Source organism: Anomaloglossus baeobatrachus, chromosome 2, assembly GCF_048569485.1.
Source record: "Anomaloglossus baeobatrachus isolate aAnoBae1 chromosome 2, aAnoBae1.hap1, whole genome shotgun sequence".
NCBI lineage: Eukaryota > Metazoa > Chordata > Amphibia > Anura > Aromobatidae > Anomaloglossus > Anomaloglossus baeobatrachus.
Genome location: NC_134354.1, coordinates 84,276,542 through 84,291,804, shown reverse-complemented (window position 1 = coordinate 84,291,804; position 15,263 = coordinate 84,276,542). Strand labels below are relative to the sequence as shown.

The 15,263-nt window shown below is 46.0% G+C and overlaps 1 protein-coding gene across 2 annotated transcripts in view; it reads right to left on the bottom strand.

Moving 5' to 3' along the window:
- Positions 1-14,336, bottom strand: part of ARL6 (ARF like GTPase 6) — a 115,331-nt gene extending 100,995 nt beyond the window's left edge. The window contains exons 1-3 of one of the 2 annotated variants that reach the window (XM_075333099.1): positions 14,104-14,336; positions 7,367-7,505; positions 3,838-3,899 (exon numbers count right to left, since the gene is read on the bottom strand). In XM_075333099.1, coding sequence (XP_075189214.1) covers positions 3,838-3,899; positions 7,367-7,489 — 185 coding nt within the window. In that variant the 5' untranslated portion in view covers positions 7,490-7,505; positions 14,104-14,336. The remainder of the gene's footprint in view (positions 1-3,837; positions 3,900-7,366; positions 7,506-14,103) is intronic. The other variant, XM_075333098.1, reaches the window with a different exon arrangement.
- Positions 14,337-15,263: the final 927 nt, after the last annotated feature.

Genomic DNA, 15,263 nt, shown 5'->3' with positions numbered 1-15,263 from the left:
CTGCCCAGTGACATGAGCAGAAGGATCGAGCACAGACATGGATGTAGCCCTTTAAAAGTTTCCCCGCCTGATATTATTATGGCATTTAATGAGTTTAGCGCTAAACTACCGCCAATCTGACATTTCTTCGTCTTTACACCAGCCTCATCAGGTCTAAGAGCTACTCTATAATATATAATCTATGTTTGTAATATGAAATCTGGTTTCAGATCTGTTTTAAAGAAATTGGGCTAGTTTTTATTATATTACAAATGGGCCCATGTGAGTTTTAAAATTAGAGAAAAAAAAAAACACTCACCAATCAGCCTCCTTACACTCACTAGCACTGCTTCTCATGTCAGCTTCTGGTCTGCTTGTTCGCGTTTCTAATAGAGAATATCAGGTGACCGCTGCTCTCAGTCGGAATCCACTGATTGACTGCAGCGGTCATGTGCTGTCTAAGATTTAGGAAACCGTCTCCTAGCTTACTTTTCCAGCCCATGACTGCTTACACCCATCAGATGCCACTGATTGGCTGCAGCTGTCTCCTAACATGCACTGTTAAAAGAGAAAGCGAGATGAAAAGTGGTGCAAATATGCAGCAGTATTGCGGAAATGACGGGGGTCTGGTTAATAAATATATATTTTTATTTATTTTAAGACCATTTTGGGTCTATTTTTTAAAAAAATAAAAAGTAAAATAATCTCTTTAACCCCTTCAGCCCCCAGCCTAAAGACTAGGCCATTTTTTTGCAATTCTGACCAGTGTCACTTTGACAGGTTATAACTCCGGAACGCTTTAACGGATCCCGGCGATTCTGACATTGCTTTTTCGTGACATTGTACTTCATGTCAATGGTAAATTTAGGATTATATGTTTTGCGTTTATTTATGAAAATTTTGGAAATTTGGCGAAAATTTGAAATTTTATGCCCATAAATCTGAGAGATATGTCACAAAATAGTTACTAAATAAAATTTCCCGCTGTCTACTTTACACCAGCGCAATTTTCAAAACATTTTTTTTCGTTAGGAAGTTAGAAGGGGTCAAAGTTCATCAGTAATTTTCCCAACAAAATTTCCCCAAAAAAATTTTTTAGGTAGCACATCACATTTTAAGTGATTGGAGAAACCTAGGCGACAGAAAATACCCAAAAGTGACCCCATTCTAAAATCTGCACCCCTCACTCAGCAATGTAGAAGGAAAAAATTAAAAATTTTACTTTACACAAAAATGTCATTTTAGCCATAAAATTTAGCATTTTCACAAGGGTATAAGGAAAAAATGCACCATAAAATTAATTGTGCAATTTCTCCTGAGTACACCAATACCTCATATCTGGTGGAAATCAATTGTTTGGGCGCACAGCAGGGCTCGGAAGGGAAGAAGCATCATTTGATTTTTTGAAAGCAAAATTGTCTGGAATCATTAGCGGATGCGATGTCGCATTCGGAGAGCTCCAGATGTGCCTAAACAATGGAGCTCCCCCACAAGTGACCCCATTTTGAAAACTAGACTCTTAATGGAATTTATCTTGATGTTTAGTGAGCACTTTGAACCCCTGGAGGATTCACAAAAGTTTATAATGTTCAGCCGTGAAAATAAATATATTTTTTTTTTCACCACGAAATTGTTATTTCAGCCAGGTAGCTTTTTTTTTCACAAGGGTATCAGGAAAAAGTGCACCATAAAATGTATTGTGCAATTTCTCCTAAGTACACAGATACTTCATATGTGGTGGAAAGTAAATTTTTGGGCGCACGGTGGGGCTCAAAGAGAAGGGGCGCCATTTCACAGCAAAATTGGTTGGAATTATTAGCGGACGCCATGTTGCATTTGGAGACCCCCTGAGGTGCCTAAACAATGGAGCTCCCCCACAAGTGACCCCATTTTGAAAACTAGACCCCCCCCATACAAAAAAATATTAATTTGGCGAAATAAAAAATACGGACGCCTATATTAGTGCCTGCAACTGACACTAAAGGGTGCTTTAGACGCTGCAACATCACTAACGATATATCGTCGGGGTCACGTCGTTAGTGACGCACATCCGGCGTAGTTAGTGTCATGGCAGCGTGTGACACCAAGGAGCGACGATCAACGATCGCAAAAATGTCAAAAATCGATGATCATTGACACGTCGCTCCTTTTCAAAATATCGGTGATGGTGCATGCTGCTGGTTGTTCCTCGTTCCTGCGCATCACACATCGCTATGTGTGACACCGCAGGAACGACGAACATCTCCTTACCTGCACCATCGGCAATGAGGAAGGAAGGAGGTGGACGCCGAACGCACCTCCCCCTTGAAGGAGGGATTGTTCGGCATCAACAGCAACGTCGCAGAACAGGTATGTGCGTGTGACGCTGTCGTAGCGATAATGTTCGCTATGGCAGCGATCACCACATATCGCACCAACGACAGGGGCAGGTGCTATCGCTCGCAACATCGCTAGCAATGTCGCAGCGTGTAAAGCACCCTTTAGGCAAGTGCCACACGTGACAGCAATGCAAAAATCTCGCATCGCATCATCCGGCACAGCCGCACACTCCTGTTTGGAAGAGAGCGACCGTGCCGGATGATGCAATGTGAGACTCGTGCATCACTCTCATGTGTGGCACTGGGCTGACCCTTACAATATTCAGTAAAAAATACTGTAGTTGACGATTACTACAGTATAATTTTACTGGCCCTAAACTAATTTTATTTGTATTTCTTTCTTAGTTTACAGAAAGAAAAAAATCAGGACGAACGCACGAATGTGCTCCAAAAAGGGGGGGGACTAGGTGGGATGGAAAAAAAGATGGATGGAGGATGGGAGAGTGTGCGGCGGATCAAGGCGCGGCGGAGGATGGGAGAGGGCGCGGCGGAGGATGGGAGAGGGCGCGGCGGATGGAGGAGCGGCGGAGGATGGGAGAGGGCGGGCAGCAGATCAGGGAGGGTGAGAGGGGGCAGCAGATCAGGGAGGGTGAGAGGGGGCAGCAGATCAAGGAGGGTGAGAGGGGGCAGCAGATCAAGGAGGGTGAGAGGTGGGGGAGGGGGCAGCAGATGAAGAGGATGGGAGAGAGCGGGCAGCAGATCATGGAGGGGGGTAGCGGCTGATGGGGAGAGTGGTGGCAGATGGACGGGGGGGGCAACAGATAGAGGAGGGCGGCGGATCGGTGGTGGATCAGTGGCAGCGGATCGGCGGAAGGGGATCAGGGGTTGGGGCTTACCAATAGGGCACGCACAGGGATCGCTCTCCTCAGCTTCCATGGATTGAGTGAAGTTAAGGAGGCGGTCACCTACAGGTCACCGGTCCCAGATCCACCGTGATTGGAGAGATCGGTCACAAGGCCGGTCTCTCCAATCAGAGCTGGGGGCGGGTGAAGCAGAGATCACCCAGCTCCAGCCAATGATCAGTGCTATAGCTGCACTGATCATAGCTGGATTTCAATGTTTCAGCCATTTTCAATGGCTAAAACATTACAGTGGCTGGGATTGGCTGAGCGGCGTTCGTCAGCCAATCACAGCCTCCGTAGGTCAGGGGAGGAGACATCACCCCTCCTTAGGTCAGGCAGAGGTCACCTCCTTCACAAATCTAAGGTTTGTATGCACCGATCGCACTCAACGGGGTTCCGGGGGTCGCGACTTCGCTATGACGTACTAGGTAAGTCATGGGTCGTTAAGGGGTTAAAAGAGTTTTCTTTGAAGACAACCTGCCTAGTTACCTACTCGGGATCTCATTTAATAAGACAAAAAAGTGGGATGCAGTGCTGTGGCTCAGTGGTTAGCACTGTATGGTGGCTCAGTGGTCAGCACTGTATGGTGGCTCATAAATCACACCAGTAGCAGGGACAGAGGATTGATAGAGCAGTACCTGGATGTCTTGAACTTCTCTATGCTGAATCCAATAGTTGGGACAATATCTTGTGTCTGAGCCTGGAAAACAAAGTAAAATCAGAGATAAGTGTAAGGGTGAGGTGAACCCAAGAAGGGACGAATAGATCATGTCTCTACTTAGATCACACAGAATATAAGCATTAATATCTTCAATTTACATGCTCAGGAAAAAAAAAGTGAAGAGTTGTGGCTTTTCCTTGCACAATATAGCACCATTTCTCAAACCTGTGATCCACAGCCCTTAGAAAAGACCATAAAAATGAGAACTACATAAGAAAGGCCATAGCGGTAAAATACAAAAACTTATTACTAAAGGGATCAGCATGAATAAAAGAAGCATAATCTGCCACCACTGACCTGATAGGTCCTCTTTAAAGGGAATCTGTCACCAGGTTTTTGCTCCCCCATCTGAGAGCAGCATAATGTAGAGACACAGACCCTGATTCCAGCGATGTGTCACTTACTGAGCTGTTTGCTGTCATTTAGATAAATATCAATGTTTTCTCTGCTGCAGATCTAGCAGTTATTTGAACGTGGAGCTCGATAACCCCGCCCACACCACTGATTGGCAGATTTCTGTGTATACTGTGGGTGAAAAGCTGCCAATCAGTGGCGTGGGCGGGGTTATACAGTGTTGATGAATATGCTGGACTACCTGCAGCACGCCAAGTAGTCCTGTAATTATAATCTACCGCTGATTAATCAGTGATTTGATCAAAACTACAGTAAGCACCCCAGTAAGTGACATTTAGCTGGAATATTTTGTGACAAATTCCCTTTAAATGCAAGAATATTGGGCTAAAAATAATTATATAAAAATGTGTTTCATTGAAAGATTTGCCGCATTTGGCTTTTTTCCGATTCCGTTTTTCTGCACATTGCTAGCTGAGGTATGAGTTAACTGAGGAGAAATCAGTGAACTTGTTCCAGTGGGGTGCTTGCATTTCTTTTCTGTGTTTTTCTGAGCTGATTTCTGACCACATCAAAGTTCGGCTGGACTTTAATGACGTCTGTGGTCATAAATCAGCTCAGAGGAGTTTTTATTAAAAAAACAAAAAGTATTGTTGCATGAACCATACATGTCACATACATGTTTTCTGGATTACTGCGCACGCAAAGTCTGGTGGGCCATGTACATGATATGACATAAGCTCAGGAGGCAGTGTTGGATGTACGGCACACAATATACGCAACTGCCGAAAGATAGAAAGGGTTACAAGACGTCTCCGGAGTCAGAGGATTAGGAACAGAAGTGAAATAAGTGGAAATGTCAGAGTTTAGGACATCTGTAATCAGCATGGCTTCATATGCGGCACGTCAGACCCGGAATCCCCCGCACCCGAGTGTACAGGAGAGTTCACTACACAACACTGCTGCAACTTTGTTTTTCCTTTGATCGCTCTTCGTGCCGTTTGCTTACAGAGTAATTAGAGACACTGCTGGGAAATTAGGGCATTAAAATGGTAAAACGAGAAACTTTATTTTCCCGTCTGTCTCCCATGGGAGGACACAATCAAGAAATGTCTGCGTCTCGTCACAGGCGCTGGGCAGAGGTTACTTGTAGAGAGAAGCCAGCACACAGTGTATCATGTCAGCAGTCCCGGGAGGATTGTTCAGCAGCAGCGCACCGCCATGCCAGCACCGTAAACCAGGCGCTGAGATGCCAGGGACGACATTAGCACAGCGCACTCCGCTTTACTTTTATGCCCTGATAACTTTAAGCGGATTTCATTAATTTGCGCTCAGACATTTTTGCTATTGAATTGCTTAATGCATTGCGGCAAGTTTCTCGGCTTCTGATGTTATCCCGTAAGAGATCTTTAAAGGTGAAACTCTGGGCAAATCTTCAGCACTAGTAAAATGAATGCACTAGGGTCATTTTATAGACCAGAGCTGGGATTTTGTCCCCCAATGGAAATATCCAATGGTCTCTACACACTATGGTCCCCCACATCACTACCAATGAATGTTACTGGGAACATTACTTTACATTGTATGACTTCTGCCTACTTTGGACCAGTCGGCAGGGATAGTGACTAACCAGGGCTTTCAATTGATAAGCTCAGCTTCCATTCACTTCAATAGGAGCTGAGCTGCAGTACCCGAACGGCCACTACAGAGCAGGGCAGCTCCAGCTGCAGAGAGAGCTGCACATAGCTGATCGGTGGGTGCCGGACCCCCACTAATTTGATACTGATGAACTATCCTAATAATAAGGCATCAATATACAAGTCCTGGAGTGTATATAGGGGGTGACTTATCCTGGACGACTCATGCAGCAGTTGTTATTGCCGATGCTATATAAACCCTAAGGTGAGCAGCACAACGTGGTAGATGAGAGTCAAAGAATTAAAGGCCCCTTTATGGTAGAGGTGTAATCCCATCCTGGCCATTTATCCAAAGGATGTGCCATAAATGTAGAGTAGATTGAGGATATGTCGTCAATACCAGTGGCGGTGCGACACACGACAGCACCACTGATCAGCTGTTCCCAATGTGCTCAGTCAACTGTATAGTAGCAGCATTGTGGTCCTGCTGATCCACCCGTATGCATTAGATTGTGGGGGGGAGGGAGGGGGGGGTTGCAGTAACCGGCTGCGGGCATTAATTATACAATTGTGCAGCTCTGCAGCCGATCACTTCCAGCCTCCGCCGACACCAGGAACAGCCGATAGCTGGGGAGAGGGAGGTGGTGTAGCACCGGCACTGATAAGAGGACCTATCCTCAGAACTAGCCATCAATGTAATAGTGCTGGACATCCACTTAGACACTTCCTTCAATGGATCACTGAGGGTCTCTGCAGGATGGACACTTTATGCTCATATTCTTATCAGGAGACCCTTGCAACAAGTAGGATTTGGTGACGCAGAGACCTCTATGTCACTGACAAATAACATCAGACACAATTTACACTGTAATGTAATGTTTCATCACTTACCTGGCAAGAGAAGTTATTATTTGCAGACATTAGCGCACCACTGCAATGTTTCTTTTATTGCACCGCTGGAGTGGCACTTTAAATCTAAGCCCTCTGCCCCCAGTCTTATACGCAGCTTCTGACAACTTTATCTTCCATCACCATCGCTGCAGTCAATCTCCTGTGATTAGTGACCTGCCGACTACTCCAGTGTTTCATAGAGTGCACTGGAGGTCACAACTCGATACAAGTCTATGAGAGCCTCGTTCTGGCTCTCATAGACTTGTACTGAGATCTTGTGACGTAACATCTGACTTCCAAACAGTCAGAAGTAATAGTCACAAGATGTCACCGCGGGACTGGAGCATCGTCAGTAACAGGTGAAGCTGCCAGAAGACCGGGGGCAGTGGACATACATTTAAAGTGTCACTGCAGCACTGAAAATAAAACAAAATGCTGGAGTTGTGCTTTAAGAAAACACGTTGAATTGAAAAATGAATGAAAAAAAGCAGCAATTAAATATTATCTTCACATATTACTGTTCTGTCACAACATTACCATAGACAGACAACAGAGGACGGGACTTACATTGGCCGGCTTTAGCTTGTTGATGATGGTGGTCTTGCCGCTGTTATCCAGCCCCAGACACAAGACGTGCACTTCTTTCTTCTTCAGGCCCAGCCAGCCTGCCAGCCGGTCAAACAAACCCATGCTCCTCACAATGAACCTGGCATGAAGAATTTACACAATAATGACCATCGCACCATAACATCAGACTGCGCACAAGAAGCGAGTGACACGGCCATGACAGCTGCGGCCAGCATAAGCCTCTTATTATAAAGACCCAGAGCCTCTAATGACGACTGACAGGAGGGTGTGCCGGGGCCGCGCCGCAGGAGAACCACAACACCGGGGGCCACATGCACTAATCCTGCCTGCTTTCTACACCGAGGCTTATAATGCACCACATTGTATCACACTGGTCTATGCCGGATGATATGGCCGGTGATTTACACATTTTGTCTAACTTTACATTACCTCTTGGTTGCTTTACTTTTAGATATTTTTTGGTGCGGCGCCAAAAAACTGGTGCATGTCATGAAAGGAGTAGTCTAGTATGAGGCTATTGAGAAACATCAATATCAGATCAGTGGGGTCCAATGCGTAACACCCCACCAAATAAGACGGCATGACGTGATCAGTGTACAGACATGGGTGTGCAGGTCAGATGGCATTGAGGTGAAAAGCTCATCAATATCGTACTCCTGGAAAATGTAACAGACTTGGTACACACTTTATATAGGTATGTAGTGAGGCGCAAAAATGTGTGAATCTGTCCGCAGGTTTTTACTATGTAGTATGAAGACAGCATGCTTGCTGTAAGGGTTAACACAGAAATCACAATGATGCCTATTATCAAGATCCATGGTGTTTACCTACAATGTTTGTTTTAGCTTCAGATTATCATTGCTTGACTAGGTCAGCTAGTCCAGCATGCCCCTTTCTGTGATTAGCAGCTTACCATCTATAGACTTTAAGAACTGCTCTCAACCAATCCATATCCCCAGTATTTAATACATAATGTAACAGGAAGAATCATAGTATAAAAATGTGGAAAGGACTAGGGCAAGTCGTAGAAAACCATAATGAAACAAAGGAAGGAAGAAACGACCGACAGAGCCCAATTGCTGATTGTGAAAAAGACTTTATTAAAGGTAAATGGTGAGCGGCACAATCACAGAACACCGATGTCAGAAATTCCCGGTAGGTGAATAAACAATCACTTAAGAATCATATAAATATTCAGATTATCATATACACAGTATAGAAGATGATAATAGTATACATAGTATAGAAACCTGTAGGGGAACCGGGAAAAGCCTGAGACCGGCGACCACCCGACGGCCATTTCGTCAGGAAAAGCCTTCATCGGGTGGACGCCGGTCTCAGGCTTTTCCAGGTTCCCCTACAGGTATGTCTACAATCATTAGGCACTGACCCCTCTTGAGTCTATGTCTGTGGTTTATTGGGCCCCTTTGTGCTAATTATAGCAAGTATGTTCACGTAGTGATTAGTCTTTTCACACGTGATCTAGTTTGCTCTACACATGCCTGTTATCTCTGGTAAATCTGATTTCTATACTATGTATATACTATTATCATCTTCTATAGGGTCATTCCGTGTCAAGTGGACCAGTTTTAAAAATCGTCCCCACTCGACGTTCTCCGATTTTGCTGAAAATTTATTAGGATGTACATGTATGTTTGAAAAGAGGTTCTGTAAATTTTTAGGGCCAGATCTCAAATATATTGGGCACTGTTGACCTTTCACTGGAGGCCCCCCCCAAGCCTGCGGCTTCAGCTAAGAGGATTTTGCAAACTTTGGCACATAGCCATTAGAGTTCTATACTGGCTATGATGCTGAAATTTGGCATACTAGCTCAACTTTTGCTGCTAAACGCGATAAAATTATTACCGGCTATGACAAAACAATATTTCGGCCGCAATTTTGTGTCAAAGTAGCTTGCAAAACGTGTCGCATAAAATTTATGCCAAACTTTGCCCATATATAACTCAAGACCAAAAACCAATAGGAACTGGTGCTTTACCCTGTACACCAAACATCTTCATGACTTTGCATTGCTGCAATATCACGGTCAAAGCATATGTATTTGTGGAAATATTCACACCCACATATGATGAAAAACTTAAAAAAACCGAATTTTACCTATTTTTAGGTCAAATTTCCCAAAAAGGGTACCCCTAAAATATATTAATTCTGTTATCATTTGAAAGAGCACATTTTTCTCTACAAGGATCATTGGGTTTTTTTTTTGGAGTCTCTCCATTTAAGAAAAGAAAAACGCCACTGAACATGGTGTTATGTATGCACGTAATGCATTGATTTTGTGTTTGATTTTCAGATTCTTATCACATGTTACAGAGTTGTATTGTTGCTAGCAATGTCTATTATAATCAAAAACCTATAAACCTATTGACTATTGTTACATTTTAATGCATATATTATTTATTTTTTAGTGATGGAGAATGAAATTGATGACGAATCGGCCCAGTGCTCTATCGGCCTTGCGAACAATTCAAAGTGCCACCTTAAGACATTCACCCATTGCAAGGATGAGTTGAAATTGTTTACAAGCTTTGGATTGGATGAACAGAAATTGCTGCGTCGACGAATGGGACTAAATTTTGACGAACATTCACAAATCTGTTTACACTATGAAGCTTCCTTCTTGACCAAATATGAGCATTTGCAAAAATCGTGTTGCAATCCTTTTGGGAAGAAAGGTGTTAACACCAAAAAGAATTTGCGAGCTATCAATTTGTTAGCAGCTGACCAGTTGAACGAATTCACAAAGAATGATGTGAAGCCTGGCCAGAAGATGTGTGTATCATGTCGAAAAGAATTTGCTAAAAGAAAAAAATCAGCTGATCCAGTTTCCTCTGAATCAGATCCAGATGGAATGGAATGTTCTCCTGAAAGACTAAATTCAAGCTTAACATCCATTGGCATCTCTCCTCTGAAATATCCACGGGTAAGCCAAAAGGATTGCAACACGATTTCCATCACTAAAAAATAAATAATATATGCATTAAAATGTAACAATAGTCAATAGGTTTATAGGTTTTTGATTATATAATATATATGTTATTATGAAATATTGTTTTGTCATAGCCGGTAATAATTTTATCGCGTTTAGCAGCAAAAGTTGAGCTAGTATGCCAAATTTCAGCATCATAGCCAGTATAGAACTCTAATGGCTATGTGCCAAAGTTGGCAAAATCCTCTTAGCTGAAGCCGCAGGCTTGGGGGGGGCCTCCAGTGAAAGGTCAAAGTGCCCAATATATTTGAGATCTGGCCCTAAAAATTTACAGAACCTCTTTTCAAACATACATGTACATCCTTATAAATTTTCAGCAAAATCGGAGAACGTCGAGTGGGGACCACTGGTCCACTTGACACGGAATGACCCTATACTGTGTATATGATAATCTGAATATTTATATGATTCTTAAGTGATTGTTTATTCACCTACCGGGAATTTCTGACATCGGCGTTCTTCTGTGATTGTGCCGCTCACCATTTACCTTTAATAAAGTCTTTCTCACAATCAGCAATTGGGCTCTGTTGGTCGTTTCTTCCTTCCTTTGTTTCATCTATAGACTTAGTTTACAGAGCATGGTTGGGGTGGGGTTACCTCTCAGCTCTGCTGCATTGCTACATCTAAAAGCTCATGTTGTGTCAGAATGGCTGCAGTCAGTTGCCTATGTGATACATCTCTGGAATCAGGGTCTCTTTGCCTACATTATACTGCTCTCCGATGAGGTAGAATAAATCTGGTGACATTTCTTTAATGAACACAGCACATGCCATGTACAAAATCTGATTCGCTCACAAAAAAAAGCAACAAGTAATTTCCTAACCATGGAATAGGGGGTAACATGTGATCACTGGAGGTCTATCCACTGGTAATGCTGGTGATCTGAAAAATGTGGTTATGCGGCATCGCTTTGAAGAACGGAGATGTTCAGGCTCAACCTCTGCTCCATTCATTGACTATGGGATTGCAAGAGAAAACTGAGCCCTGATCTCAGCTATTTCCACATCCCACTGACACTGCAGCACGTGGAGCTGGACTTCATTCACCTCATTCTAATGCGGGCGTCACACGGGACGATATATCGTGCGATCGCATGAGCGATCATACCCGCCTCCATCGTTTGTGCATCACAGGCAATTAGTTGCCTGTGGCGCACAAACTCGTTAACCCCCCCGTCACACGCACTTACCTCCCGGGCGACGTTGCTCTGGGCGGCGAACATCCACTTCCTGAAGGGGGAGGGACGTTCGGCGTCACAGCGACGTCACACAGCGGACGCCCAATAGAAGCGGAGGGGCGGAGATGAGCGGGACGTAACATCCGCCCACCTCCTTCCTTCCGCATTGCCTGCGGCCGCAGATAAGCTGCAGTTCATCGTTCCCGGGGTGTCACACAGAGCGACGTGTGGTGCCTCGGGAACGATGAACAACCGGAGAACAGAAGGAGGGCCGACATTTTGAAAATGAACGACGTGTCAACGAGCAATGATAAGGTGAGTATTTTTGCTCGTTCACAGCTGTTCCGAGGTGTCACACGCTACGATATCTCTAACGATGTCGGATGTGCATCACTAACGATGTGACCCCGAAGACATATCGCCCAATATATCGTACCGTGTGACGCCGGCATTAGAGTTCTAGAGCGGAGATCTTGAGAGCACTAGTGGTCCCAGCAGTCAGACTCCAGCCATCAGTAAGTTATCCCCCGATCCTAACCTTTTTGGGGAATAATCCTATAATAGTATTTTCAGGTGTTTTCACTGATCAAAAAGTGATGGCACATTGCTAGGATAAGCCATTATTTTGTAATGTCTGATTGCAGGTGGCCTAAAGGCCCCATTACACACAACGACGTATCTAACGATATATCGCTGGGGTCACGGATTCCGTGACACACATCCGGCATCGTTAGCGACGTTGTTGCGTGTAACACCGCAGGAACGACCGTTAACAATGGAAAATACTCAACTAATCAACCATCGTTGACATGCTGTACCCTTTTTAAAAAAATCATTGATTGTTGAGCACGCAGGTTGTTCGTCGTTCCCAAGGCAGTACACATCGCTATGTGTGACACCTCGGGAACGACCAACTACAGCTTACCTGCGGCCGCCGGCAATGAGGAAGGAAGGAGGTGGGCGGGATGTTCGTCCCGCTCATCTCCGCCCCTCCGCTTCTATTGGGTGGCCGTTAAGTGACGCCGCACGAACCTCCCCCTTAGAAAGGAGGCGGTTCGCTGCCCACAGCGACGTCACTAGGCAGGTAAGTCCCGTGTGACAGCTCCTAACGATATTGTGCACCACGGGCAGTGATTTGCCCGTGACGCACAAACGACAGGAGTGGGTATGCTCGCTAGCGATACTGCTGCGTGTAAAGCCCCCTTAAGCATTGGGATTCCACCAATCCCTAGAACAAGGGTCCGGTGCCCTGTGGGTAAAGTGATGGAGATAGCGAAGCGCTGCACTGGGATCCTCTGCCAGCCGCAGTCAATGAATGGGGCAGGGGGAGCACATGTGATCATTAGGGTGAGAACCGTCCAGGGGAGGGAGCACCGGCTCTCACATGATGGCTCTTCGTCCAATTATCCAGCCTGGTGATAAGGCTAGTTTCACACTTGCGTTGTTTTGACGCAAACGGAATCCGTCACTAATGTAGTACAGTTCATTTATTTACAGTGGAAGCGCGTTACTATGGCGTGTGTGTGTCATGCAGTACCCGCTTGTGTCCACATGATGTCGCACTTCCACTGTAAATAAATGAACTGTACTACATTAGTGACGGATTCCGTTTGCGTCAAAATAGCGCAAGTGTAACACTAGTCTAACCGTCCATGGGAGGGAGCACTGGCTCTCACCTGATGGCTCTTCCTCTGATTATCCAGCCTGGTGAGAACTGTCCAGGGGAGGGAGCACCGGCTCTCACCTGATGGCTCTTCCTCTGATTATCCAGTCTGGTGAGAACCGTCCAGGGGAGGGAGCACCGGCTCTCACCTGATGGCTCTTCTTTGGTTATCCAGCCTGGTGAGAACCGTCCAGGGGAGGGAGCACCGGCTCTCACCTGATGGCTCTTCATTGGTTATGCAGCCTGGTGCGGTGGCATAATCGTGACGTGATTCCAGGCCATTTTATCACAGGGAGCCGTGGAGGCCATCAGGTAGGAGCCGGCGCTCACTCCCCTATCGTGGCCGCAGGAATGGGTCTTGTGAATAAATCTGCCCCTAACTTCAGAAAATATGGCGCCATTCATATGAGGCAGACACCTGTGCTCCAGGTTGTTGGGGTCCAGAGATAAGCATCTGCTCTCGGGGTCCTATCGCCCATCCTGATCACTTGGGGTCCTCCCTGCACAGTGATTGGGGAGAATCTTAGTGACTGTGGAGGTGCTCAATGTAAATAGCACTTAGAAGCCTGTGGTTGCTAGGCAGTGTATCCCTAGTAACCGTCCTGACAGATGACTTCCAGGCTGGACAGGCAGCACTCTGTTGTATTGCACTTTTCAAAAAGTGATTTTGGTGGTCGTGGTGAGGGGCATCTCTTCTATGGTGCATTGCTCTGGGGTAGGACCTCAGAGGACGCTGCCTGTGGATATCAGCACACACTGCACACAGGTGGACTTCCCCTTTAAGGCTGCACACCTCTATGCGGTGCTTGTCACCGGCTACACAGGGCGGGGGACGCACACAGCGCACAGGGCCTCCCGGCACATACCTGACCGAGATCCGGCTGCCTAATCCCTGAACCTGATGAACGGACGGCGCAGAATTACCAACCGGAAGCGGCGGGCTCTATGGTAACCCGGCAAACACTGCACTGAGCAGCGCCACGCCCCCTCCGAGCGCAGCCAATCACTGGTCTTTGTGAAAGCACCCAATGGCAGCGCCGCTCTCATCTGTGCCCGTCTATGTCTTTGTCACCGGCGGCTCCGTCCCCTCACTGTGGATACCAGGACCTGCCGTGACGTCACGGTCATGTGATCGGTCACCTGTCCTGTGTGGGAGGAGCCGGCGGTGGCGCTGCGCTCTGTCCCCTCACGCCCCGCTCTCCGGTATCTCCCCTCTGTGCAGCTGCCGGTTGTTTCCGCGCAGATGTGTCATGTCGGTTGCTCTTTTATTGGACACATTGGGGACCACGATAAATATTTATTACATTTTTAGGACATGGAAAGTGATGGACAGAAGTCAGCTCAGACGTCGTTTACTTGTAGGAGACTTCCCTTTAGTATCTACCACAGTGCAGGGGAAGATGGCGGCGACGGCTCCTGCGCTGCCATGGTAACCGTATCACCCTGCGACCCCCGGATGCAGCGAGGGACCATTAACCCCTTCCTCCCCACAGCCTGTTTTCACGTTCCTGACCCGGCCATTTTTTTCTTTACAATTCTGGCCAGTGTCACTTTATCCCAGTGATATTGGGTTTTTTGTGACACTTTGTACTTCATGATAACAGTAAATTTAGGATATTTTTGCGTTTTAGAAAATATCTGAAGTTTGGTGAAAGTTAATCAATTTTCTAACTTTGAATTTCTAAGCCCTTGTTGCCTTCACAACCTTGGATGTCCCTGTACATCCAATGCCGTATCTGGCTCTTTAAGGCTGCTTTCACACATCAGTTTTTTGCAAACAGGCACAATCCGGCGCTTTGCAGAAAAAACGCATCCTTTTTTTTTGCCGCCGGATGCGTTTTTTCCCTCATAGACTTGCATTAGCGCTGGATTGTGCCGCATAGCCTTGCGTTGCGCCTGTTTTTTGCCGAATGCGGCATATTTAGCCGATGCGGCGGCTGGATGGAACAGCGGATCCGGCGCGATTTACAATGCAAGCCTATGGACGCCGGATGCGGCGTCCTGCGGCAAAAAACGCATCCGGCGG